This window comes from Malus sylvestris, chromosome 5 (assembly GCF_916048215.2).
Source record: "Malus sylvestris chromosome 5, drMalSylv7.2, whole genome shotgun sequence".
Taxonomy (NCBI): domain Eukaryota; kingdom Viridiplantae; phylum Streptophyta; class Magnoliopsida; order Rosales; family Rosaceae; genus Malus; species Malus sylvestris.
In genome coordinates this window covers 41,067,548-41,094,323 of record NC_062264.1, presented here as the reverse complement: position 1 = coordinate 41,094,323, position 26,776 = coordinate 41,067,548, and the positions used below count along the sequence as shown (strand labels likewise).

The 26,776-nt window shown below is 39.4% G+C and overlaps 2 protein-coding genes and 2 pseudogenes across 2 annotated transcripts; 3 read left to right on the top strand and 1 right to left on the bottom strand.

Moving 5' to 3' along the window:
- Positions 1–637: 637 nt before the first annotated feature.
- On the bottom strand, positions 638–13,470 carry LOC126622918 (beta-xylosidase/alpha-L-arabinofuranosidase 1-like). Its single transcript, XM_050291598.1, has 9 exons — positions 13,450–13,470; positions 13,315–13,367; positions 7,832–8,084; positions 7,559–7,728; positions 7,372–7,472; positions 2,744–3,085; positions 2,454–2,650; positions 1,581–1,797; positions 638–1,428 (listed from the first exon to the last, which is right to left on the bottom strand). The coding sequence occupies exons 1-9, from the start codon at positions 13,468–13,470 to the stop codon at positions 824–826; spliced, it is 1,959 nt and encodes a 652-aa protein (XP_050147555.1). The 3' UTR covers positions 638–823.
- Positions 13,471–15,130: 1,660 nt separating this feature from the next.
- LOC126621724 (transcription factor bHLH144-like) overlaps positions 15,131–26,776 on the top strand; it is a 50,242-nt pseudogene continuing 38,596 nt past the window's right edge.
- LOC126621725 (transcription factor bHLH144-like) lies at positions 15,562–17,221 on the top strand (annotated as a pseudogene).
- Positions 23,529–24,936, top strand: LOC126621721 (zingipain-2-like). Its single transcript, XM_050290284.1, has 2 exons — positions 23,529–24,054; positions 24,182–24,936. The coding sequence occupies exons 1-2, from the start codon at positions 23,616–23,618 to the stop codon at positions 24,766–24,768; spliced, it is 1,026 nt and encodes a 341-aa protein (XP_050146241.1). The 5' UTR covers positions 23,529–23,615; the 3' UTR covers positions 24,769–24,936.

Here is a 26,776-nt window from a genome sequence, read left to right as displayed (position 1 = left end):
CACACTAACGGAGATAGGGAGAGATCTGTGACTTACCTAACGGAAAAAGGAGAGGGTTCGCCGGAGCTTTTGCTCCCGTGCCGTCGAACTCACAGGGAGGAGGTCTTGGGCTTGCTGTGAGCCTCCCTTGGTGGTGACAAGGTCCTAGCGTCCAGGAGAAGAGAGTGAGGCGAGAGGTAGAGATAGAGAGGTATGGGAGAGCTGAGAGAGAGAGTACAGAGAGAGAGAGATGAAGAAGAGAGAGGTCTCGGGGGATGGGGGGATAGAAAGAGAGAAAAGAGAGGTGAGTTAGATGACTGCCACGTGGCCGTTTGGGGGTAAGGTTACATAAAATACATATAATTGGGGGTGGTTGTAACAGTTCTGTTAACTTCAGTTAGTGGTGTTGTGGATAATATGATATGGAAATCTTCACTGAATCTCGCCCAAAATTTTATCATGTAATTTTCAAAAGAAAATCTTTGAATGCCGAGGAAATAGCTGGGAAATTGAAAAAAAAGCTATGAAACGTTCGATGCCAGGAAACAGGAGTAAACAACTAGCAGTTGGATGAGACCATATAAATTACCAAATTCTTTGGCTCTGCTAATAAGGTGGGTTTGGAGAGATTGTTTAGATATCGTGTAGCGCCAATAGATGATCAAATAGACATGAAGTAGATGAAAATTAGAAATCAACTGGCTACCGTTTACAAGCTCATCTGATCTGAAGAGGGAAAGGAGGTGCATCAGCAGCTAGCCTTCTAATTATTCTACTAAATAATTATTTACTCACAATAAGCCTAATACCCCATTGGGAGTTCATTTGCAATAAAAATTCACTCTTAAATGTTGACTTGAATAGGGAAGGAGACGACATCATCGCCAATCGAAATTGTGTGTCTGCCTGATGTTAGAAGATTGTAAGCATTGTAGTTGACAAGTCCCAAGCTCTTGCAGGCATTGAACACAAAGTTAACAGTTTCGCTTTTTCCGGCTTTCACAAAAACCCTTTTAAACCCAATCACTTGCTTGGCATGCGTAGCGGCGATGCCATTTGGTGGTTTTGAGTAAACGATGATGACTTCACTTCCATCCCTCTTACCCACATTTTTAACTTCAACCCCGAACCCAAATTCATGGTTGCATTGCAAGTCGTCAATAAGGACTGCAGGGCCAGGTGGCTTGTATTCATGATCCTTGTACTCTATGTCGCGGCAGTGTTGGGACTTTCTTAAGTTTATATCCAGAGATCTCTTTGCAGATCGCAGAGTGTAGTTGAACTGGGTGTAGCTAAGGCCGTATCCAAATGGGTAAACTGTGGAGCCATTGTAGAATTTGTATGTACGACCGGGGTAGCCTAGGCTAGCAATTGGTCTCAATTGCATGGATGTCATGGGTAGCATATCCACGTAACCAGCTTCATACCATGTAAGAGGCAATCTTCCTCCTGTAACATAGTAAACATATACATTAGATGTTTGGTGATCAAGTTAAAAGCTAAGAAATACATTTAGGAAAAAAACTATGCTAAATGATGCAACATTATCATCAACTAATGTGGACTCAAAATGTGATTCTTTTAGCTTTATGTGTACTTACCAGGATTGTAATGTCCGAAAGCAACATCTGCAATGGCACGACCGCCTTCCTCCCCCGGGTACCCAGCCCACAATATTGCATTGATGTTATCATTTTGTTTGGCAAAACTGATATCAACACCACCAGCTGACATGATTACAAGGATCACTGGACCCTTGGAGACTTGAGCAACTTGATTGATAAACTGGGTTTGGTAGCCAGGGAGAAGCAGATCCACCTGTTGTGAGGAAGCGTCAAATATGAAACTAATAAGCTACAATGGCAAAATATGATAAGACAAATAATCCAAATAACACAAGGATTTATACTGGTTCGGCGTAAGCCTACGTCCAGTTCCGAGATGGCGAGGAAATTCCACTAATATCAAAATGGAGATTACAAATAGAGTTTTAACTCTCAAACCCAAATCCCACATACACCCAATAACTCTCACTCTCACAAAGAACAACCGGCGAAGAAGAAAATACATACCAAATCCTCCTTTCCCAAAAGCTACACAACATGTAGCAGCAACATCTTTGATTGAGGGATTACTAACAAAAGGGGATTACAGACAAATGGGAAGGAGCAGCACTGTTTCAAATGGGAGAGCCGAACGCTCTCCTTGGTATGTCTCTCATCTGATGCCGCTCCCCCACCTCTCCCACATTCGGCTGCAACCTTTATCCATACAAAAGCATTCAATAAAAAATCCAAAGTAAAGGAATAATCATTCCTTTACAAACATCATCATGACCTTCCTTTTTTCTTTTCAACAAACATCATCATTGTGTATTTACTCATGATGATGTCCACCAAACTTTTCTTTGTTTAGTTTACTAGCCGAAAGTGAATACCAAATTGGCCACTAATTTGGCCACTATCTAACACCACCCTATCCAAGCTCTCTGCCTCAACTGATAAGTCCAACCCAGCAAAAATTATAGCTGCATCTGCGTGCTTTGGGGCCCTCATGGCAGGGAATATCAGACTACCATTTGCACATGCAACTCCATCGCATCCCATTTCATACTTAATTTCTCCATAGGATGAAAATGCATCGAGAGGTGAAGTGAATTGGCAAGGAATACCTGAACACAAAATCGGAATTGTATGTTTAATTGATGAGTATATTATTTTTGACATGTCGAACTTAATTCAAAGAGCATTTTTAGATTCAATACCTGCATAGTTTCCAATCATTGCTGCAGTAGCATTGGCATGAGGCCCGACGATGGCTAGTTTTTTTATTTTCTTCGATTTCAACGGCAAAGTTTCATTGGCATTTTTCAATAAAACGATTCCTTCCCTTGCTGCTTCTGTTGCTAATTCAATATGTTGTTTGGAGCACACATCCTTCTTGCCAAGAGACTTAAAAGTGGGATTCCCATCGAACAAACCTAGCCTCATAAGCACCACATAAAGGTTCTTGAGTGATCGGTCGATTTCTACCTCCTTCACCTTCCCTTGCCTCACCGAACTTTGAGTGAAGTTTGGGTAGTAGTCTCCACAGTCCAAATCCATCCCTAAAGTAATTAACATGGAACTTAATTAATCAAACCTAGTAATTAAGTACGGTAAAGCAAGAACATAAGTATACTTGAATTTTATGGCTTAATTTTCATTGTATTGCATAAAGGAAAAATATATACAAGATACAACCCTTGTTCTACAAGGTAACAATAAAGGACTCACAAATCCTTCCTAGTAAAGGATTCCTAATATTTACAATATATTTATATGCCCTTTTTACAAAACCCCTCACGCCAACACTCCCCCTCAAGTTGGAGCATAGATATCACACATGTCCAACTTGACAAGTGAGTCACCAACCAACCTACCACACACGGCATGAGTGAGGATATATGCGAGTTGCTCTTCTGAGTTCACAAACGGTATTGACACAATTTTCTTCTCAAGCTTTTCCTTAATAAAGTGATGGTCAACCTCTACATGCTTTGTTCTGTCATGTTGTATCGGGTTCTCTGCAATCTCCCGTGCGGACTTATTATCACAATATAAGCTTATTGCCTCCTTTGCTTTGAAACCTAGACCACCAAGTAACTTACGTAACCAAAGAACTTCACATATCCCATGTGCCATACCTCTGAATTCGGCCTCAGCTGAAGACCTTGACACCACATTTTGCTTCTTACTTCTCCATGTAACTAGATTTCCACCAACAAACGTAAAGTATCCAGAAGTAGAGCGCCTATCAGTCACATTACCTACCCAATCAGCGTCAGTAAATCCCTCAACTCTCAGATGACTTGAATTTTTATACAAAATTCCTTTTCCTGGAGCCAACTTCAAATAAGCCAAAATTCGAATAACAGCTGCCATATGATCCACACTCCGCGAGTGCATAAACTGACTCACCACACTTACTGCATAGGCTATATCTGGATGAGTATGAGCTAAATAAATTAGTCTTCCTACCAGTCTCTGATATCTGCCTTTATCCACTGGTTCACACCCAAATATACATGTTTCCTTCAATAAATCTAGAACATATTTTTGTTGAGACAAGAAAATACCTCTGGACAAACGAGCAACTTCAACACCAAGGAAATACTTTAAGTCACCCAAATTTTTCATCTCAAACTCGGCAGAAAGGTTCTTCTCCAGCTTGATAATTTCATCTGAATCATCACCTGTTATTATCATAGGTTCTTCTCCAGCTTGATAATTTCATCTGAATCATCACCTGTTATTATCATATCATCTACATAAATAATCAAGGCTATTACTTTATTGTTCATCCGATTCACAAATAAAGTATGATCAGAATGACTCTGAAAATACCCATTCTTTCTCATGGCCTGAGTGAACCTCCCAAACCATGCACATGGTGATTGTTTAAGCCGATAAAAGGACTTCCGCAGTCGGCACACTCCCATTTTTCCTCCGTTGCTATACCCTGGAGGAAAATCCATATACATTTCTTCTTCTAGATGTCCATGAAGAAATGCATTTTTTTACATCAAACTGTTTCAGTGGCCAATTCAAATTTGCAGCTAGTGAGATAAGGACTCATACCTATTCATCTTAGCCACAGGAGACAAAGTTTCCTGATAATTAACTCCATATGTTTGAGTATACCCTTTCGCCACCAACCTTGCTTTATACCTGTCGAGTGATCCATTAGCCTTGTATTTAACTGTAAAAACCCATTAGCATCCAACTGGCTTTTTTCCTTTTGGCAGCTCAACTACTTCCCATGTATTATTTTTCTGCAATGCCCTCATCTCTTCATCCATTGCTTCTGTCCATTCTCGACTCTTCAAAGCGTTTTCTACTCGAGTTGGTACTTGAATTGAATCCACATTATTCACCCAAGCTTGGCGTTCAGATGAAAGGTTTTTACAGGACACATAATTGGTTATGGGATACTTCACTTTTCCCTCCGGAGAGAACCTGTCAGGAGGTACACCACGATTTTACCTTGGTGGCAATTTATATGTACTTATAACATCATTAGTTACATGAGTATCACTAGTGCTTACCTCAGGGATATCCAGAGAAGATGTATTGGACAACGGCACTGTTGAGCTAGAGAGAGGAGAGGAAGCTGCTTCGGCAACAACTGACTGACCATCAGTACAAACCTCTTCGGCAACACCAACACACGAACTGGCAGCCTTTTCTTCGGTGAGAAGCTGCTGAACACTCACAATAGGCTCTTCAACAGGAGGAGACCGAGCATCAACTGCATCACTCGGCACGGCACCATGCACTCCCCCTGAAACTGTTACCTCTTGTACATCCAACCATTCAAAAACACCATCAAGATCACAACTAAAATTCTCCCCCTTGTGATCGAAGGGTGGTGATACGGGAGTATAAAAATATTCTGACTCAAAGAAAGTCACATCCATGGTTATATACATGTGGCGAGTTGCAGGATGGTAACACTTGTAACCTTTTTGGGGGATGCAAAACCCACAAAGACACACCGAAGAGCAAAAGGATCCAATCTACTACGATGAATCTTGTGAATATGAACATAAGCAACGCATCCAAACACTCGAGTAGTGAGAGTATTCGTAGAAACAACCGGAACATGTTCCGTCAACACTTGGAGTGGAGTACGAAATTCTACAACCCGGGATTGCATGCGATTTATAACATACACGGCATAGGTGATGACGTCTGGCCATAAACTTTTGGGCACATAACCACCAATAAGCAATGCACGAGCAGTTTCCAAAATATGACGGTTTTTTCTCTCAGCTACCCCATTCTGTTGTGGGGTATACGAACACGTTGTCTCATGAAGAATTCCTTGATCACGGAAAAAGTAGATAGCTCAGAGTTAACATATTCTCCCTCATTATTAGTATGAAGAACCTTAATAACGGAGGACTATTGTGTAACCACCATCTAAGAGAAAGACCGAATAATCATACTAACATCACTTTTATGTTTCAACGGATAAACCCACGTCATACAAGTGCAATCATCAACAAATGTAATAAACCATTTAATTCCCGAAGTAGTACTAATAAGGGAAGGCCCCCACACATCAGAGTGAACTAGCGCAAATGGAGAAGATGTTCTATTCATACTTGGAGGGAATGAAGCACGATGACTTTTGGCTAAAATACATACTTCACATTTCAATTCTGAGTCTTCAATACCACTGAACAAATCAGGTAATATATGTTTCAAATAACCAAACGATGCATGCCCCAAACGATGATGCAATAACAATACCCTCTGTAGACTACTATTATGTGACGCATGAACCAAATTAGCTCTTCTAGGAACCACATCATCCACATAATATAGACCCTCTCTCTTAGTGCCACGCCCAATGATCTCTTTTGTCTAAATATCCTGAAGCAAGCAAAATGAAGGATACATTAATACAACACAATCCAATTGTTCATTGACTTGAGGTACCGACAATAAGTGATGGGACAATGACAGAACCAATAAACAATTATGTAAGGGAAGAGAGGGTGTAAGAGACACTATTCCCGCTCTAACAACAGCAGCAGTAGAACCATTGGCGGTTGCCACACACTTTCTATGAGGATGTGTCATAGATTGAAACAAGGTTTTATTATACGTCATATGATCTGTTGCACCAGAATCCAAAATCCAACCTGCATTCGTCATTGTAATAACTCACGAGACAGTAATACACGACAATCACAACACCACACCAATTACGGAACCACATGCTGAATCAATCAATTACTTGAGAACAAGAACAAAGGCACAATACTTGAGAACAATTCAAGTGTAGCACGACACAAGAATTGTAGTTATACTCATCAGTAAACAACTCCTTGTTAAAGCCAATCGCAGACGACAATTTTGATTACAGCCGCACTAAAGACAGCAATAAAGCACATCAAATAGCCCTGTTAAAAACTTGAAGTTACTGCAGCAGATACAAATTCTATTGCCTAAGCCAAATTGTATACGGCACAACAACACAGAACACAACAGCTACACACAAGGGTTTGGCTTGCTATAGAGATGCAGCGACAGCCTAGAAACCTTGCTGCTTTCCTCTTTGCGATACACGGGTATGGTGGGAATTTTTTCTAGGGTACGGTAGGCTCTGATGCCAACTTGAATTTTACGGATTAATTTTCATTGTATTGCATAAAGGAAAAATATATACAAGCTACAACCCTTATTCTACAAGGTAACAATAAAAGACTCACAAATCCTTCCTAATAAGGAATTCCTAATATTTACAATATATTTATATACCCTTTTTACAAAACCCCTCACGCCAACAAGTATTTCCCAAACAAAAACGGTTCAGTAAGTAAATTTTGCAAGGAGTACTGGCCTGCTTTCAAAGCTTGTGCAGCAGCATCCTCATTGGTGTCGCTGAGCCATTTGTGGTGGTCCACCATAACTTCAAGAGAGTCACAATCCGCGACTATATATCTGCAAGACAAAAGAATAAAATAAAAAATTATTCGTATCCATGAAAACTTTAGGAGAAATTTTTTAAAGGTGATTAGCATACGTACCCGTGAAGATCCCACTCTCCTCTAATGGTATGTGTCAGGAGTTTCGGATCAGCACAGGTAGGTATGCCATTAACACGGTTATAAGAGCACATTACACTGCTTACATCGCCATCCTTAATACACATCTCGAATGGTTTTAGGAAAGTTTCCGCCATATCTTGCTCCGTCACCTTTTCACAACAAAAAGGAAATAAGAATATGCTAGGAAACACATTTTGTATCACTTTAATTAGTTGATTATACGTGGTTTATTATCTAACATTATAGACTTACCCTGGCATCAAAATGGTAATGATCAACACCGAGCCAGTTGTCTACATCGTAGGCGGCATAATGTTTGCAGCATGAGGAAACTTCGAGAGGTCTAGAGTTCAAATCTGTAGCATTCTCTGTGCCCTCAACATCCTGCAAGCCTCTGACGTAGTTAGAGGCATAAACGCCAACAACATAAGGGTCTTCACCGGGTGTTTCCGTGGCTCTTCCCCACCTCGGATCCCTCACAACATTAACGTTGGGACTCCAATATGTTGTTGAATAGTAATCTTGTCTTAGGCCCAAGACAAGTGATCCAACCCAAAACCAATGAGAAAATGCTAGAAAACTCTAGCAAAGAAGGTAGAAAGTTGGAAAAGTTTAAGAAAATCTAGAAAAATGGTTTGTATGTAGAAAAGGCTAGAACCATCATAAATGTATAGGTTATTATGTAATGCCCATGTCGGTGGCATGCATAATAAGCTAGAATAATCTAGCAAATGCCTAGGTTGGTGTAGTATGTGCATGTTCATGCACTAGAAAACTCTAGTGATGGCATAGGTCGGCAAACATGCCTATAAATAGGTGTGTGATGCTATGCATCCATGTAACAAAGTGTGAAAGCAATCAATAACTAAGAAGAAGTGAGAGCAAGTAAGAGAGCAATAAGTGTGAGAGTGTTTGAGTGTTTCCTCTTGTACTAAGTTTGTGTGAGAATAAAAATTTTTTGTATAACACTTTGAGTGTTCTTTCTCTTGCCTATCAATTCCGCTGCATTTCATTCTTCTTTGTGAGATAAACATCTCCAAAGTAGTGAAGCCTTTTTAAGTCCCAACAAAGTGGTACCAGAGCTATGGCTAGCAACGCTATGGCAGCCTTCCAAGTTCCAGTGCTCGACAACAACAACTTCGATAATTGGAGTATTAAAATGAAGGCCCTTTTGGGAGCACATGATGTATGGGAAGTTGTGGAGAAAGGCTACACTGAGCCAGAAGATGAAGCTACTCTGTCCCAACCCCAGAAGGAGAGTTTGAAAGATTCAAGAAAGAGAGACAAGAAGGCTCTCTACCTCATCTACCAAGCATTAGATGACAATGGCTTTGAGAAAGTCTCGAGTGCAACCTCTGCCAAGCAAGCATGGGAGAAGCTTCAAACCTCTTACAAAGGAGCCGAACAAGTGAAAAAGGTTCGTCTTCAAGTACTAAGAGGTGAGTTCGAATCTCTACAAATGAAAGGGTCTGAATCAATCTCTGATTATTTTTCAAGAGTCTTAGCCGTTTCCAATCAATTAAAAAGAAACGGAGAAAAGTTAGAAGATGTTAGAATTATGGAGAAGATACTACGCTCGTTGGACCCCAAGTTCGAGCACATTGTCGTGACGATTGAAGAAACAAAGAACTTGGAAGAAATTAGTATAGAGCAATAAATGGGTTCGCTACAAGCATATGAAGAGAAACATAAGAAGAGGCAAGGGAATGATGAGCAGCTCCTCAAGACGCATGTCCAGCCAAAGAAGAAAGAAGAAAGCTTGGACAACGAGAGAAGCCAGTACGAAAGAAGTCGTGGTCGAGGTCGTGGACGTGGACATGGACGTGGACGTGGTTGGAACTTCAACAACCATAACAACTACGAAAGAGGAGGAAGCTCAACAAAAGGTCGTGGAAGAAGGCGCTCAAACTTGAGGTATGAAAAATCTCAAGTTCAATGCTACAATTGTCAAAAGTTTGGGCATTATGCTTGGGAATGTAGAGCTCCAAGCAACAGACCTAATGAGAAGGTCAATTATGTGAGAGAAGATAAAGAAGAGAATGGCGTTGTGCTATTAGCATGCCAGAACAATGATGGAGACCAAGACTATACATGGTACCTTGACACCGGCGCTAGCAACCACATGTGCGGAAGAAGAAGTATGTTCGTAGAGCTCAAAGAATCAGTGAGTGGCAACGTTTCTTTTGGAGACGAATCCAAAATACCTGTAAAAGGAAAAGGTAACATCCTTATTCCCTTGAAAAATGGCGGTCACCAATTAATTTCAAATGTCTACTACGTGCCCAATATGAAAAGCAACATTTTGAGTTTGGGTCAACTCTTAGAAAAAGGTTATGATTTTCATACGAAAAATTATATCCTTTTTCTTAGAGATGACAAAGGAAGATTAATTGCCAAGGCGAAAATGTCAAAGAATAGGATGTTTCCCATGAACATTCAAAACGATGTTGCAAAGTGTCTCAAGATATGTTACAAAGACATATCTTGGCTTTGGCATCTTCGTTTTGGGCATCTTAACTTTGGGGGATTGGAGTTATTATCTAAGAAGGAGATGGTGAGAGGCTTACCGTGCATCAGCCACCCTGATCAAGTTTGTGAAGGATGTTTACTTGGGAAACAGTTCAGGAAAAGCTTTCCAAAGGAGTCGACCACAAGAACCCAGAAGCCACTTGAGCTCATTCACACCGATGTGTGCGGCCCAATAAAACCAAGCTCTTTAGGTAAAAATAATTATTTCCTTCTCTTCATTGATGATTTTTCAAGGAAAACCTGGGTGTATTTCTTGAAGCAGAAATCAGAAGTCTTTGGAGCATTCAAGAAGTTCAAAGCCGCTGTAGAAAAAGAAAGTGGTTGCAAGATCAAAGCCATGAGATCTGATCGAGGAGGAGAATTCACTTCGAAGGAATTTCAAGAGTTTTGTGAAGAAAATGGAATTCGTCGACCTTTGACAGTTCCAAGATCCCCTCAACAAAATGGTGTGGCGGAAAGAAAAAATCGAACTATCCTCGACATGGCTCGAAGTATGCTCAAAAGTAAGAGATTACCTAAAGAGTTATGGGCAGAAGCTGTAGCATGTGCTGTCTACCTATCCAATCGTTCTCCAACAAGAAGTGTGTGGGGAAAGACTCCACAAGAAGCATGGAGTGGAAGAAAGCCAGGTATTTCCCATCTAAGAGTTTTTGGAAGCATAGCCCATGTTCATGTACCAGACGAGAGGAGAACCAAACTCGACGACAAAAGTGAGAAGTTCATTTTCATCGGCTATGACTCAAATTCAAAAGGCTACAAGTTGTATAATCCAAACAATGGGAAGACGGTGATCAGTCGAGATGTGACGTTCGATGAAGAAGGAGAATGGGATTTTTGCTCTCATGCAGGTGATCTTCACTTCTTTCCTCAGTTTGAAGAAGATAATGAACAAGGGATGATGGAGCAAGCAAGAGAGGTTCAACAAGAATCCACTACTCCACCTGCTTCACCAACATCAACCAATCATGGTAATTCACCAGCATCAGCATCATCAAGTGGGAGTCTAAATGAAAGAGAAGTACCACGCACAAGAAGTCTACGAGATCTTTATGAGGTAGCTGAAAGACTCGATAATCCTACACTTTTCTGTCTCTTTGCTGATTGTGAACCAGTTGACTTCCAAGAAGCAGTGCAAGATACTAAGTGGAGGAAAGCAATGGATGAAGAAATTGAAGCAATCCAGAAGAATGATACATGGGAACTCGCTATTCTTCCGAAAGGACACAAAGCCATCGGAGTCAAGTGGGTGTATAAGACAAAGAAGAATGCCAATGGAGAGGTCGAAAGATACAAGGCGAGATTAGTGGCGAAGGGCTATAGTCAAAGAGCCGGAATCGACTATGATGAGGTATTTGCACCTGTTGCTCGTTTGGAAACTATACGATTACTAATTTCTTTGGCAGCTCAAAACAAATGGAAGATTCAACAAATGGATGTGAAGTCTGCTTTCCTAAATGGAATCCTTGAAGAAGAAGTCTACATTCAGCAACCATCAGGCTATGAAATCAAAGGGCATGAAGACAAAGTTCTGAAGCTGAAGAAAGCCCTTTATGGGTTAAAACAAGCGCCAAGAGCATGGAATAGTCGCATCGACAAGTACTTCCAGGAGAACAACTTCACCAAGTGCCCTCATGAACATGCTCTCTACGTCAAAGTCAAAGATGAAGATATTTTGATTGTGTGCTTATATGTGGATGATCTAATCTTCACCGGAAGTAATCCAAGCATGTTTGAAGAGTTCAAGAGAGTGATGACCAAAGAATTCGAGATGACCGACATCGGGTTGATGGCTTACTACCTAGGCATTGAAGTCAAGCAGAATGAAGAAGGCATTTTCATCTCCCAAGAAAGCTACACAAAGGAGATACTGAAAAAGTTCAAAATGGACGACTGCAAGCCCATAAGCACGCCAGTGGAGTGCGGAGTCAAACTAACCAAGCATGACGAAGGAGAAAGTGTAGATCCAACATTTTTCAAGAGTTTAGTTGGAAGCTTGCGTTACTTGACTTGCACAAGACCAGATATTCTCTATGCCGTCGGATTAGTCAGTCGCTACATGGAGAATCCCACAACTACACATTTGAAGACAGCCAAAAGAATTCTTCGATACCTTAAAGGTACCATTAACTTTGGCTTGTTCTATTCAAGTTCTAGTAACTACAAACTTGTTGGATATAGCGATAGTGACTGGGCAGGAGATTCCGATGATAGAAAAAGCACTACTGGATTTGTGTTCTTCATGGGAGACACTGCATTCACATGGATGTCGAAGAAGCAACCGATTGTCACTCTCTCTACCTGCGAAGTTGAATACGTAGCTGCTACCTCTTGTGTCTGTCATGCAATCTGGCTGAGAAACTTGCTAAAAGAATTAAGCATGCCACAAGAAGAACCAACAGAGATCTATGTCGACAACAAGTCTGCAATAGCCCTAGCAAAGAATCCAGTATTCCATGACAGAAGCAAGCACATAGATACTCGTTATCACTACATAAGAGAGTGCATTGCAAGAAAGGATGTGCAAGTGGAATACGTGAAGTCACAAGACCAAGTCGCCGACATATTTACCAAACCACTTAGGCAAGAAGACTTTGTCAGACTGAGAAACTCAATCGGCGTCACAAGACAAGATTAAGGGGGGATGTTGAATAGTAATCTTGTCTTAGGCCCAAGACAAGTGATCCAACCCAAAACCAATGAGAAAATGCTAGAAAACTCTAGCAAAGAAGGTAGAAAGTTGGAAAAGTTTAAGAAAATCTAGAAAAATGGTTTGTATGTAGAAAAGGCTAGAACCATCATAAATGTATAGGTTATTATGTAATGCCCATGTCGGTGGCATGCATAATAAGCTAGAATAATCTAGCAAATGCCTAGGTTGGTGTAGTATGTGCATGTTCATGCACTAGAAAACTCTAGTGATGGCATAGGTCGGCAAACATGCCTATAAATAGGTGTGTGATGCTATGCATCCATGTAACAAAGTGTGAAAGCAATCAATAACTAAGAAGAAGTGAGAGCAAGTAAGAGAGCAATAAGTGTGAGAGTGTTTGAGTGTTTCCTCTTGTACTAAGTTTGTGTGAGAATAAAAAATTTTTGTATAACACTTTGAGTGCTCTTTCTCTTGCCTATCAATTCCGCTGCATTTCATTCTTCTTTGTGAGATAAACATCTCCAAAGTAGTGAAGCCTTTTTAAGTCCCAACATATGTCAACCCGGCTCTTCCTAGATTGTACATGGCTCTTGCTTCTGTTGAAACAACCTAAAATAGTCGTAAGAAAAAAAATTCATTTAGTACAAGATCAAATTATATTAATTAATATATTTATACAATTCCAGCAAACGAAAAGTATAGCTTTGAGCATTTTTTTTATTAATAAAAAGTAATTTCCATAGCTTTGTCTAGTGTTGTCATCTTTTCCAACCAAAAACATTGACAAAAATGTAGTGATTACAGTTTATTTTGCTTTGTTAGTTCTCCGTCGTCAATTCGGCTTATAAGGTTATAAAAATTTGTGTGAAAATTGAAACTTGTAATGGATTAATGTAACCGATTGATTGCCGTATGTGTTTCTATAAAATTTTTGTCATCGTGGAACAAAAACGTCAGTACGATGAACTGAAGTTTTTTCCTTTGTGCTTTTCGTTCTTGGAACAAGTTGATGTTTTCGTACTCTTTATCAAGTGTGGCATTGATGATGTATTTCGGTTTCGCACTGCTCTTTTGGTCTCATTCTAACAATGCTGCTTTGTGGATTAACTGTTGCAGGTAAAACTCGGTTTTCGAAGAATCCTTTTATTTGGTGATTTTTGGGGGTGGTTGGAAGAGTGAGAATGAACATTGGGGTAAATGTAAAGAAATATCGAGCTGTTAAGGAAGTCGGGAAGATTTTAATGAGTGTTGGGGTCATTGCCTACTTCCACCAGATGCAAGTTTGTCAGGTGCATCTGATATTCATATTTCCCTGTCGTTGTTTGTCTTCTTTCAGCTTCGATTGATTGCAATAAAATGTTCAGTTGAATTCACTTACATTAAAAATGAAAGAACATTGTCATTGCGGTTTCGTATGGACTTCCATAGTTGTTGGCATTCTTTACAAAATTTGTATTGAACTTTTATTCCCTCTAGCAGTGCTGTCTTTACCAGGACTTATGTATTGATATGCATTCGAATGATTGTTCTTGACGTACATGCTTGATTGTACCACTATGAAGATATTAAAACTAATTTGTCGATATCCTACTGTTTGATCTCACAGGCTGAATATTTCCGTCAGCTGCTTAAACTTTTTACGTAGTATTTAATCAGAAGCCCTCTGGACTCTGGGATTTGGGACAAACTTTCACTCTGGTAGTATTCATACTGTTGACCCTAAAAACTACCAAGTCTACGTGGCGCGCAGGTCGAGTAATTAAAAAGCTAACTACGTCCTTCGGTTGTATGCGGGTGTGCCAACTCGTCGGCCGAGCTCGGCCGAGGAGTAAAATATGTTGATGTTGCGTTGAGCGCGCTGCTGACTTCTGAATCTCGCGACTAAGGCAGAGGAAGGAACACACCTCGGCCTTCGGGTTCTAGAGCCTGAAGACAAGGCTGCTAGTTCTGCGAAGTTCAATATCAAATTCGGCTCCCAGGGTGCCGAATGTAGTAACCTGGTAACACCTCACTTCGTCGAAAAGGCTGATGAGATGACATCTGCAAATAAGGATTCGAAAATCGTTCTCAACTGAGACTTGGATAGATAACCAGTCGATCTTGACGCAATGCTGTTTATCCAAACTGAAGATGTTCAGCGGTTAGCTAGTTCTACAGCGATAGTGCTGTTTATCCAAACTGAAGATACCACCGATTGCCTTCACAGTGCTGTTTATCCAAATTGAAGATGTGTCAACGAAAAGGAAAATAAAAATCTCAAGGTTGTTGAGAGATTTCGCGTAGAGCGAGGATTTGTGCAGGGCAGTTTGTGTGTTGTGTTGGAAAGAGCTTCAATGATGTCCTCCTCCCTCTTTTTATAGTCGTCTTACATTAAATCACAATCATTCTCGAATTAGAACTCCTTTCCCCGATCCAACCTTATCTCGGTCAATCCTACTTCTACCAAGACTTTGAACCCAACTCGTTATCAGGTCGTATACAATCCTCAAACTCCAACATCTTTATCTTGTCGAGACTCCTTCTCGCAATAGGACTCACCCACATCCCACAGATTCCCAATGGGATACGGTCATCTTTGACAACGCGGCCCACAAGCTGGATAACCCCCAACGACTTCTAAGTGAGGCCCTTGGACCAAAACAACGGCCCACGAGTTGGATAACCCCCAACGACTTTTAATCACGGCCTTTAGGCCGAGAACAATTCTAAACTCGGCCCAAACCAATATTTTTGGCCCAAACACATACATAAGAAGGCAGTTGTAGTTACTGTGGTAGCTTTTGGTTGGGAATAGGTGGCTGTTGTGTCCAAAATGGAAATAACTTGATTTGCAAACAGTTCTCGTATTATTTTTGCAAACCTTCATCCAGTTACAAGTCAAAGAATCTCACACTTCGGTTAAAACTTCGTCTGTTAAGCCTTAGTATGAATTTTTGATGCAGAGTGACCAGCAGTTTGACCCCAACAAGGCAGCTCCGCCCTTTGCAAATCAAGTGGGTAATGCACATTCCAATTGCTTCTGCGTATGGGGCAATTTTACCTAATGTGGCAAATCACTTTAAACCTTTCCATGGTGTTGAATGTCAAACCTCTAGCATCTGCTCGAAGAATTTCATTATCTTCGACCAGACTGATCATTGAAGTTAGGTTATGTTCAATCCTGAAATTGCCCACAAAATTACTGGTCTTGCCTTTAACCTCTGTGCAACTTACATCCAAGACAATCTGGGATTGTGTTGGGGCTTCAAAAGACTTCACTACTTTGAAGATGTTTATCTCACAAAGAAGAATATAATACAGAGGAATTGATAGGCAAGAGAAAGAAAGAACACTCAAAGTTTTTACACAAAATTTTTTATTCACTCACAAACTAGTATAAGAGGAAACACTCAAACACTCTTAGAAGCTTTGTTGCTTCTTCTCACTTCTCACTACTTGCTCTCTTGGTTGTTACAAATGGTGTGGATGCCTTCTCCTTTTATAGGCATGGATGGAACCTTGGAGAAGCATGGAAGCATCATGCTAGAGATATCTAGATAATTCCACTACCTTCTAAGCTAGAATTATCTACATTAATCTTGTATGTTGGTGGAATCCTCACCATTCTTCTAGACCATTCCACCAACTTTGAAATTTGCTAGAATTCTCTAGCATGTGCATGGATATTTTTTTGTGCATGGGCCGGATCGATTGTCTTGGGCCAAGACAAGATTACATTTCAACAGATTGAACGAGGGAAATAATGACGATAGAGAAGCATAATCTACTCTGAAGGAGGATTCCAATGATATTGATGCATTGTTGAGCTTGGTGAGGAAGAGCTGGAAGATTATGATGAGGAAGAGGTCAGTACAGCACGAACTCATGGAAATTATGGGAACTCATTCTCTGATTCTTGCTCCAGTTATGTTTGAAAACCAAGAAGGAAAGGCTGCGTTCTTCACTTGAAAAGTCTTCTGCCGTTGGTAGCAGCAGCAGCTGCAACAGTGAAAGGAAACGCCAGAAAATGAAGAAGATGGTGAGGGCGCTGAGAGGGATTGTACCTGGTGGGAATGAAATGAACACCGTTGCTGTTCTGGACGAAGCTGTTCAGTACTTGAAGTCTCTCAAGGTTGAGCTGCAGAAGATTGGAGTTGAGAATTTGAACAACTGAACGTGCACTTGAGCTATGGTGGTAATAACGGAAACTCCGGTAGTTATTTATCATCCTCCGCTCTGTTAAACGAAGGCGATTATCCCTCGTATTGGGCCATTAAACGTAATGGCTGTGCTGTTGTCACTCTGAGTCTGGTTTTTGGAGCTCTTTCGTCCGGCTCCTGAAGTGTATTCCAGACCTCTCTTTGATTTGTATTATGATTTGTAGTATGCATACTCATTTTCTTGTATTTCACTTAATTTCGTAAGGCAAGTTGCAGCTGTCGACTGCTATGTAACCATGCACTCCAGCATCTGTTGGTTAGTAACTCAATTTGCTTCTGTTAGTTATATTTGATGTTCCATTATTGTTTATACTCGTTCGGTCCCTGGGATGGATTTGAATTGGATATATCGTAAAATATTAGTTATATCGATGACATAATGATGATATAATGATTTTGCATTTTGCGAAGATTAGAAGGGATTTGACATGAAACAAACGTATTCCTTCTAATCCGTGGAAATTTGCGGGATTGAAAAGATGTGTTTCCTTTATTTCAACTTCTATTTTTCAAGCGGTATTAAATTTCTGCATTTCTTCCTTCAACGTGCTTTTAATATATTTAGTAATCCAATCCAATCGAGTTCCAGGCACCAAACGAAACCATAACGATCCGTTTAATCCTGTCGCATGATTCAGAGACACGTCACTGTTTTATCTCCTTTCCATACCTCTCACATTCATCCGTTGGAAATCCAGGAACGCGAACATGATGGCCATGCATGCATCCATGGTGAATTCTTGCGTCTCCCCTCACAACCAATCAGCAGACATGTTTGTGGCACACTTGTATTTGGTGCTGGATTCGGTTAAAAGCTGATGCTATTCTCAAAAGCTGCAGATGATCACTGGTTGCTTTATGTGAGCATGACTTGCTCAAATCTCTGTCACTATCTTCTTCTTTTTTTATTATTATTTTTTTTATAATGTAGTTATACACTAATTTGGATGCTTTTTTTATTAGCTTTTTGAGGTGCTGGAAATAGTGGGGACATGGATGGATGGAGGTATTGCCTCCTTCCCGTTGAATATATCACTACCAACTCATCTCTGCCAGCTCATCAAAACAATTGTAAAGGATTGGATGATGTAAAAGTTGAAAGAGTTAGTTAGTCCTCTAGTCAGCTATATATAGTTATGGTAGACAGCTAGTAAAGTTAGTTCATTGAGTTCAATACAAAACCTTCATTCATTCTTTCTCACATTTCTCTTCTCTCTGTAAAACTTCATTTCTTGGTTTTACAATTGTTCATCTTTGCTTCTTCTCCAATGTAGTTAACATGGTATCATAGCCACCAGGCTCGCGCTATGGATTCTGGTGGTTTCGTTTTTCATTAGATTTCCTCGTTTTTCTAGTTTTATTTTCTCTTCAGATTTTCTTCAGAAATTTCCATTACTTTTTTGGTGCTTCTGCGATTGTTCTTGGGTTGATTTTTTGGCGATTGTTGTGTTAATTTTCCTTTGCCAACTACATTCTACAATATCGAATTTGGGGTTATGCTTGGTGTTTGTGAAAATGCCTAAATGAAACTAAATGCCACGAGGAGATCGGAGATCTGGAGATTTGGTTCTTTCTTCTTGGTGGTCTGCTCATATCATTGTCTTAATTTTTTGGTGGGAAGCCATGGTTGCTGCTGGTCAGTAGATTGATTGGTTTGCTTCCTCATCGTTATTTGGGTCAAGATTGAAGTTCTTATCAGGTTCTTGATTTCTGGTTTTCACAGTGCACATAATATGTTTGATTAAATGTTTCAACAAGGAAACGTTGACTATTTTGTTCATCTTTCTTGTGAATCTTTTCTGGGATATTAGTGTGATATTTGGGATATTTGGACTCAAGATTGGTCATTACTTCAAGATCAGTGTTTGGATTATTTGGGATATTTCATTTGGTGCACGATGTCTTGGAGATCGATTTCGGTCGGGTTAATTTTCCGAGTTATGCTGATGAGTGTTTGTGAATCTCAGTCCCGTAATATTGATGTCTTGAAGATTGATTTGGTGATGACTGTTGCCAAGTTGCTGATGAACGGATATTTGATTTTGTTCATCTTTCTTGTGAATGTTTTGATGAGTGTTTGATTTGGGTAGATAGATGTGTTGGGACTAAGTCTCCATTGCAATAGTTGACCTTGCAGAGTTACGTGCCTGATCATAGGGGTTTGTTGGGATACTAATTCTTGTGAAAGGTTCAGTCTTTGGGAAGAAGACGACGATGCATGAGAATGTGTGGGTGTGCATTCTTGCATTCTGGCATAGCCAAGTTTATGGTGTTAACTGAGGAGTTGTGCAGTATATTTCTTATCACAACCTATAATGTCGAGTCTAACCAACTCAATTGTTAGCATAAATCTACAGTAAGTCCGGTTATACGATGACATTTGAAGAAGTTGTAAACGGTAAATCCCACAAAAGGTAATCCTACATAGATGTTGATATTCTGTTGTTGAAATTGTGAAAGGGTGATGCCACTGTTAAGAGTAGTTGTTTTTGTTTTTTGGTAAAATCCACAAGGGGCGATCTTGTGGTACTATAGTTAAGGCCGATGCCACACTATAGTTTGTTAATTTTCTGTTTTAAAGGCCCAATGTTAAATGAAGTTAATGACGGTAAATCCCACGAAGGGTAATCCCGCAAGGAATTGTAATAACCGGCATGAGGGTGTGTTACAACTTTATAAAAGGCTATTCTTTGATTATGTATTCTATTGGAAACAGAGGGTTTTGCATAAAAATTGGTTCCATAATCTTGCTAAGGGATGAGCAAAGAAAATAGTAGCTACAAAGTATGGATTTAAGTTCTGAATACCTGTCAGTTTAGTGAGCAAGTAGCATGTTGAGTATGGATACCTATCAATTTGAGGAAGGTGCAGATCATGAAGTTGAATGTGATTTGACTTTTACAGTAGCCCATGAGAGAGTTGAGAAAAAAAAAATGAAATTTGGAATTTGATATTGCGGTTGAGAATTTGAGAGGTGCAATGGTGCCACATAAAGACTATCGAAATTATACCTCTCCACTCATTTTTCGGATACAAAACCAATGGTCCTGCAAGTGATAGCTAAATGCATTTTCAAGCTCAGGATCAATCTGCAGTGCGTCCATTTGTCCATATTTCAGTGTTTGCTATTTGAGACACCCTTAAACACCAAGAACAGAGGATTAATTGATGATGGGAGCAGAGCTAGGAGTACATGGACAAGAAGCACTTCGTAGTTCTACATTTGTCAAAGCACTCATTCAATCTCAAACTTGGAAACCCAGTTGAGATTGGGGGGGATGTTGAATATATCACTACCAACTCATCTCTGCCAGCTCATCAAAACAATTGTAAAGGATTGGATGATGTAAAAGTTGAAAGAGTTAGTTAGTCCTCTAGCCAGCCATATATAGTTATGGTAAACAAATAGTAAAGTTAGTTCATTGAGTTCAATACAAAACCTTCATTCATTCTTTCTCACATTTCTCTTCTCTCTGTAAAACTTCATTTCTTGGTTTACAATTGTTCATCTTTGCTTCTTCTCCAATGTAGTTAACACTCCCAAGTCCCATCCCTGTACATATTTCTTAGGTTCCAATAAGATTTGAGGATAGTGGCGCACCACTGAAAACCTATTTTCCCCACTTACCCCAATATTTCTTGCTTGGTAGTTTTTGTGCCTTTTTGGCCCCCTTTTTGGGATCAATTTTGGTCAAGTTGGGACTAACCTATCCATCATCCCTCCCAGTTCTCTTTGTTTTCTGATGGCTTTTTGCCCACCCATATATCTACTTTATTTCCTTGTGCAAATTTTTGAAACAAAGAACAAGAAATTTAGTTAATTTTGTGTTCATGTTTCCTTGGATCTTACATTTGGATAGAATCCATTCTCAGTTGGATGTAATCATGCAAACTATTTACTTCTTAGTTGTACCGTAAAGTTTTTCTTTGGTTATACTGAAAGAAACAGATTTCTTTTAACTTACCTTAATCGTAACTCATTTTTCTGCTTTTTCACTATTTGAACTAATATCAAGGCTTTTATGTAAAGTCTTTTTTCAACCTGCATTGTTGTCAAGTTTAATTTGGAATAATCTTAAGATTATTCCTCATGGTAGAAATTGATTCTTGCGTATTTAATTTGGAATAATCTTAAGATTATTCCTCATGGTAGAAATTGACTCTTGCATATATATGTGTGTGCGGATGTGTAAGTAATATAAAAATAGAGATGCTATTGACGCTCTAAAAATATCGTAGAAAGAAGCAGGATACATAAGAGGCAAAACAATCTTCTTACTTCTACATCAAAGCAAAAGAACAACCATTATATTAGTATGCCATCACCTTGTGCATGTGCACCATCAGCATGGCAAAAAATTTCATTAAACATTTCTATTCCATTTGCAGTGTCAGAAGTATGATCTTCTTGTATCCCCTAATTTCTTTTGCTATTTCTAGTTCTTTTTCGTATCATGTGCAAAAGAATTGTAAATGCCAAGCTACAAATTGATAGCTGGGAAGAAAATAATGAAATTAAATTTAAATTTTTTCATCACACCTAAATTGTAATTAAATAAAGCAAATATATAATATCATATCACAACCACAGAAGCAAGAATTTTAAAATGCCACAACATTTAAATACTATGCATAAATTTTTTTTAGAAAGAGTATAAAACTAACCTGTCACAGCATGTATTAATCATTTCCAAAAGAAGATGCTCAAAATCTGGACAACAGGACCTATCCAAAGTAACAGAAGAAAAAGCTGATGGAAAATATGCATATATTTGCTTCAATAAAATCAAATCTAAACAAATGTGTAAATTGAAACTCTGATTTCAATCTGCCAAAATTTTCAAATTGCTTACCTTGATTACAGATCTTCGTAAGACAACGGCGTTCGAGTCCGAAAACAAAACCCCATAATCATAAAACAACAACAAAAGAATTAAAAACCAAATTAAATAAAATAAATTACTATAAATTAACATGAATTAAAAAAAAAAAGATATTTTATTTGACGAAAGCTCAAATTTCCTTGTGAGCCCTGTTTATCCCAATTTTTTTTTCGCAGATCCAGCGTCATCTAATAGTGCTCTGGCTATAGAGACAGAGGCATTCTTATGTCAAACAATCAGTCCACACAAATCAATGCTTACATAGATGCAGACTGGGTAGGTAGTACAATTGATAGAAAATCTACCGCTGGATATTGCACTTTCGTTGGGGGAAACCTTGTGACATGGAAGAGTGAGAAGCAAACTGTTATAGCACGATCTAGTGCTGAAGCGGAGTATCGAAAAATGGTAGCCACTGTATGCGAACCGATTTGGCTTAAAGGGTTGGTTTCAGATTTAAGGTTCTCACATTAAGCCCCCATGTCTCTAATGTGTGATAACTAGCTGCCATGTACATTGCAGCTAATCTTGTTTTTCATGAAAGAACCAAGCACGTTGAGGTGGACTGCCATTTCATCCGAGCTCAAGTTCAAACACAAGTCATTCAGACTCAATTCACTCGAAGCCATGATCAATTGGCTGACTTATTCGCTAAGGCTTTACCCTTTTCTCAGTTACACAGGCTATTGAGCAAGCTTGGCTCGACTACACTTCACGATCTAGCTTGAGAGGGAGTGTTGGAACCAGTCACACTAAACCCTAGCAACAGCAACCCTAGCATGTCTCTCATTTCAAGCCTACAAGTAATCATGGATACACAAGTCAACCGCCAATTTTCCAACTCCTTGATTTAAGGCACTTAACTTGTTGATTACTTCTTAGTCTTGGATTTGATGTAAATCACCTTAAATTAAGGAAAAGCTTGTGTCCTAGGTTTAACCGGTCTCTAGGGTTCCATGTAAAGATGGTTGCTTGTAACCATCAGTTCCTCTCGCCTATACATACTGCATTGTACATTCAAAATTACTTATGAAATAGAAAACACTTTGAAACCAAAATTCTACAGCACTTTTTATCAATTAGTTTAGCATAAAATAATTTAGAAGATCTGCAAACCTCAAGGAAATTAGCTTTGAAAAAGGAAGCTTAATTACAACAAACACTATGACAGCTAGTTTGGCAACTCTGAGTTGGAGGGCAACTGCATTGGCTTACCAATTTTAGTACTTGAACTTCAAAAATAAGCATCAAAGACTGCAGTCCTTAACATGGTACGGTATGGACACGGTTAAGGACTGCAGACTGTAAAACTTGCAGTCATCACCACCATTCACGGCAGCTAAAAGCCAAAGGGCAGAGACTCCGGCAAATAGAAAAGGACCTGTAGTCATCAGGTCAATAGACAACCCTTGATTCATCGGTTGACTGAGTCATTCGAACTTCTTTGTGTGAAATCCCCGGAGAAAACAAAAGCAAGAATCACATTCGGGCCAGACTGATTGATAAAAAAATTTATGTGGTCGTCAACTGTGAAATGTGCTTGGAAATTTCATGGCGACTAAAACCCAATGGGAAAAGACTCCAGCAAATGGGAAAAGACTCCTACGAAATTCCCATCCTAAGAGTTCCATCAAAGTGCACATACAGGAGGTTCTGATCGTCTTCTATATAAACCCGCGATAGCATGCTTGCTTCTTCACACCAATCACAACTTTAAATCAAAGCCATTGTCGATACAGAACGCCCCTCTCATCATCAGTGGTGCTTTGTGAGCAATGGCGTTTGAAAGAAACATTTTAATTGTTGCCATACTCATCACCTTGGGGACCTTGGCATCTCAAGCCACGTCCCGCACATTGTACGAAGCTTCCATTGCTGCAAAACATGAGCAATGGATGGAAGAGTTTGGGCGCGTTTACCAGGACAGCGCAGAGAAGGAAAGGCGTTTCCACATATTCAAGAACAATGTGGAATTCGTGGAGAAATTCAACAGTGAAGGGAAGAAGACATACAAGCTAAGCATCAATCAATTTTCTGATATGACCCATGAAGAATTTCTCAGACATCATACTGGATACAAGAAGCCCACTGAATCAACCTCATCCGCAGATGCATCTTTTACGCACAAAAACCTAAGCCTGACGGATGTTCCCCCAAGCATTGACTGGAGGGAGCAAGATGCTGTTACTCCTGTAAAAGATCAAGGGAACTGTGGTAAGAGCACCAACCACCATATTAATATTGGGCCAAGCTTACTCGTACATATATATTTTTAATTACGTTCTTCATGCATTCTTTCCTACGGAAATTAATTCGTATCTGTTTGTTTGAGTACATGCAGGTTGTTGCTGGGCATTTTCTGCAGTGGCAGCAGTCGAAGGGATTACCAAAATCAAAACTGGCCAATTGATCTCACTGTCTGAGCAACAACTTGTGGACTGTGATACAAGTAACTCTGGCTGCCAAGGTGGTGACATGGCTAAAGCCTTTGCATACATTCAACAGAACGGAGGAATTGCCAGTGAAGAAAATTACCCATACCAGGGTTCGGATGGAACATGTGATACGAGCCTGGCAAATGAGGCTGCTGCCAAGATAACTAATTATGCAAGGGTAACTCCCAACAGTGAAACCGATTTGCTCAAGGCTGTATCCGTGCAACCAGTCTCCGTTGCCATCGCTGCCTCACAAGCCTTTCAGCTCTATTCCGGGGGCCTGTTCACTGATGATAGTTGTGGGACAGAATTGAACCACGCTGTTACCATCATTGGGTATGGGACAACGGAAGATGGCACCCCCTATTGGTTAATCAAGAACTCATGGGCCGAAAGGTGGGGTGATAATGGTTACATGAAGATTCTTAGAAACGCTGATGCCCCAGAAGGTGTTTGTGGCCTCGCTATGCAAGCTTCCTATCCAATTATGTAATGTATTAATCAAGGGCTGAGGTGAGCTTTTTCACTTTGCCTATAGGCTATAAGTACTACCAAGAAAACCCATAGGCTGTGAAAAAATGCCTGTCTATTGTACTTGCTTAAAATATGCTCAATGAAAACAAAAAAAGAATTGCATTCGGGCGAGACTGATTGATCATAAGTTTACTGTGGTCATCAACTTGAGATATATTCCTGGAAATTTGGCTTCAACAATGAATTTGCAGACCCCGCTTGCTTACTTAGATTAAATTCAGAACCACAGCTGCAACGGCGGCTTGATGGAAACCATGTCATATCCTGCTAATTACTCTTGACTGCTTAGACTAATATTTATTTATGCATATCTGTTCCCTGTTAGCTTAATTGTCTAAAAGTTACTTTGTTGCAGTATTTTTATTTACAAAAATAGAGTGATACTAGCGAGAAATGCCCAGCGCGATGCAGCGGGAATGAAAACCATACGTTACCTAGAAATCAAAGCCTGTTGAAGAATTTTCTTCGAATAGGGAGAACCGGGATGGGATTTCTTGGAAAATTGTCTAGAGATATATAACACAAAATTCATTCAATTCGGGATTTCAAAACAAATAACTCTATGGACGCAAAATTGCAACCCTTTTATGTGGTACTGAAGATAGTGGGGAGCAGGGCAACACACCACAGTGTCAACTAAAAAATGCAAGATTTCTATGTTGAACTTCGCAAACTCAGCATGGTGGTTGCTGAAAGCAGTGATTTCTGCAAGGTGGGGGCACAAATTTTAGCAAATCAATCACATTAAGATAGATAAGCATCTAATAAAGATTCAAAATTTGTATGCAAAAATGCTGATTGTGAAAACATACTTAACTGCAGGACAAACAAATGTGAAGTGCAATGGGTTAAAAAAGAGAATCACATACTTCTTCCCAATGTACTTAGAAAGCTTGACCTGAAATCCAAAACCAATTCTTCAACTTGCAATGAAACAAAGGGCTTTTTAGTTTGGAACCCCTTCTATACGAAGCACTTCTGCTTTTAAGCGCTTCTGCTAGAAGTGCATTTATTTGAAACATGTTTGAAGTTCCTATCCAAGTCCAAATGCTTCCTAAAAAACATAGAAGTACTTCTAGAAAGCAGTTATATGAACCTGAATATAGATTCCTTGACCGGAAAATCAAAATACAGAATATGATTGCAAAACAATGCTTTTGTGTGATACAATCTGCTCTCGGTTAAAATCTAGTATCATTTACAGAAAGGAAAAAAAAAGTAGTAGTAATATTCCTATAATACGCTGTAACATGCTTGCAGTTCTCCGCACCAAGTTCTCAAGGAGCACCAACCTGTGGTTAATCATGTCAGCATCCAGAATCACAACTCTGTGCTTGATAAATAAAGCCAACCGGATACTTGAGATAAAAAAAGGTGAAACTACATGCATAGAGAACTATAAATAAGATAAAAGTCAGTTCTTTGCAAAACCAATTGTATTTACCAAAAAATGAAATAAAAATAAAACCCAACAACCAAAAAAGAGGAGCATGTGCAGTAGCAGTCATGTATAAGTTCAACATCACCTAAAGTTCGGAATTTCAGATTAACCCATTGCATCATTTCTATAAAAAAATATTCCAATTATGGCATTATCATTGAGCAAAATTAATATGTTGGTAGAAAACAAATTTTATGAAAATGGTGTGTGGATTTATAGCTAACCAAAGCATTGGTTATAAAAACTGTGACATGTAACTGATCAAAAGAATAATCTTTACAGTGATAACATACAAATGCAAAGGTGATATCAATTTTTTTCAAAGGAAAACTAATTAAAAGAGTTTGAAAACTTTGAGTTTTAACGATAAGGACAAAATAAAAGGTAAAGTGAATAGTATAAGGTTTGACTTTTTAGTGTTAAAATGTGGTTTTTCGTTAAAGTGAACAGTATCGCGGCTTTTCGTTAAAACTCCATTTTTTCAATTGTCCGAGAGGTATACAATTCTAAGTATTGGGTTTACTTC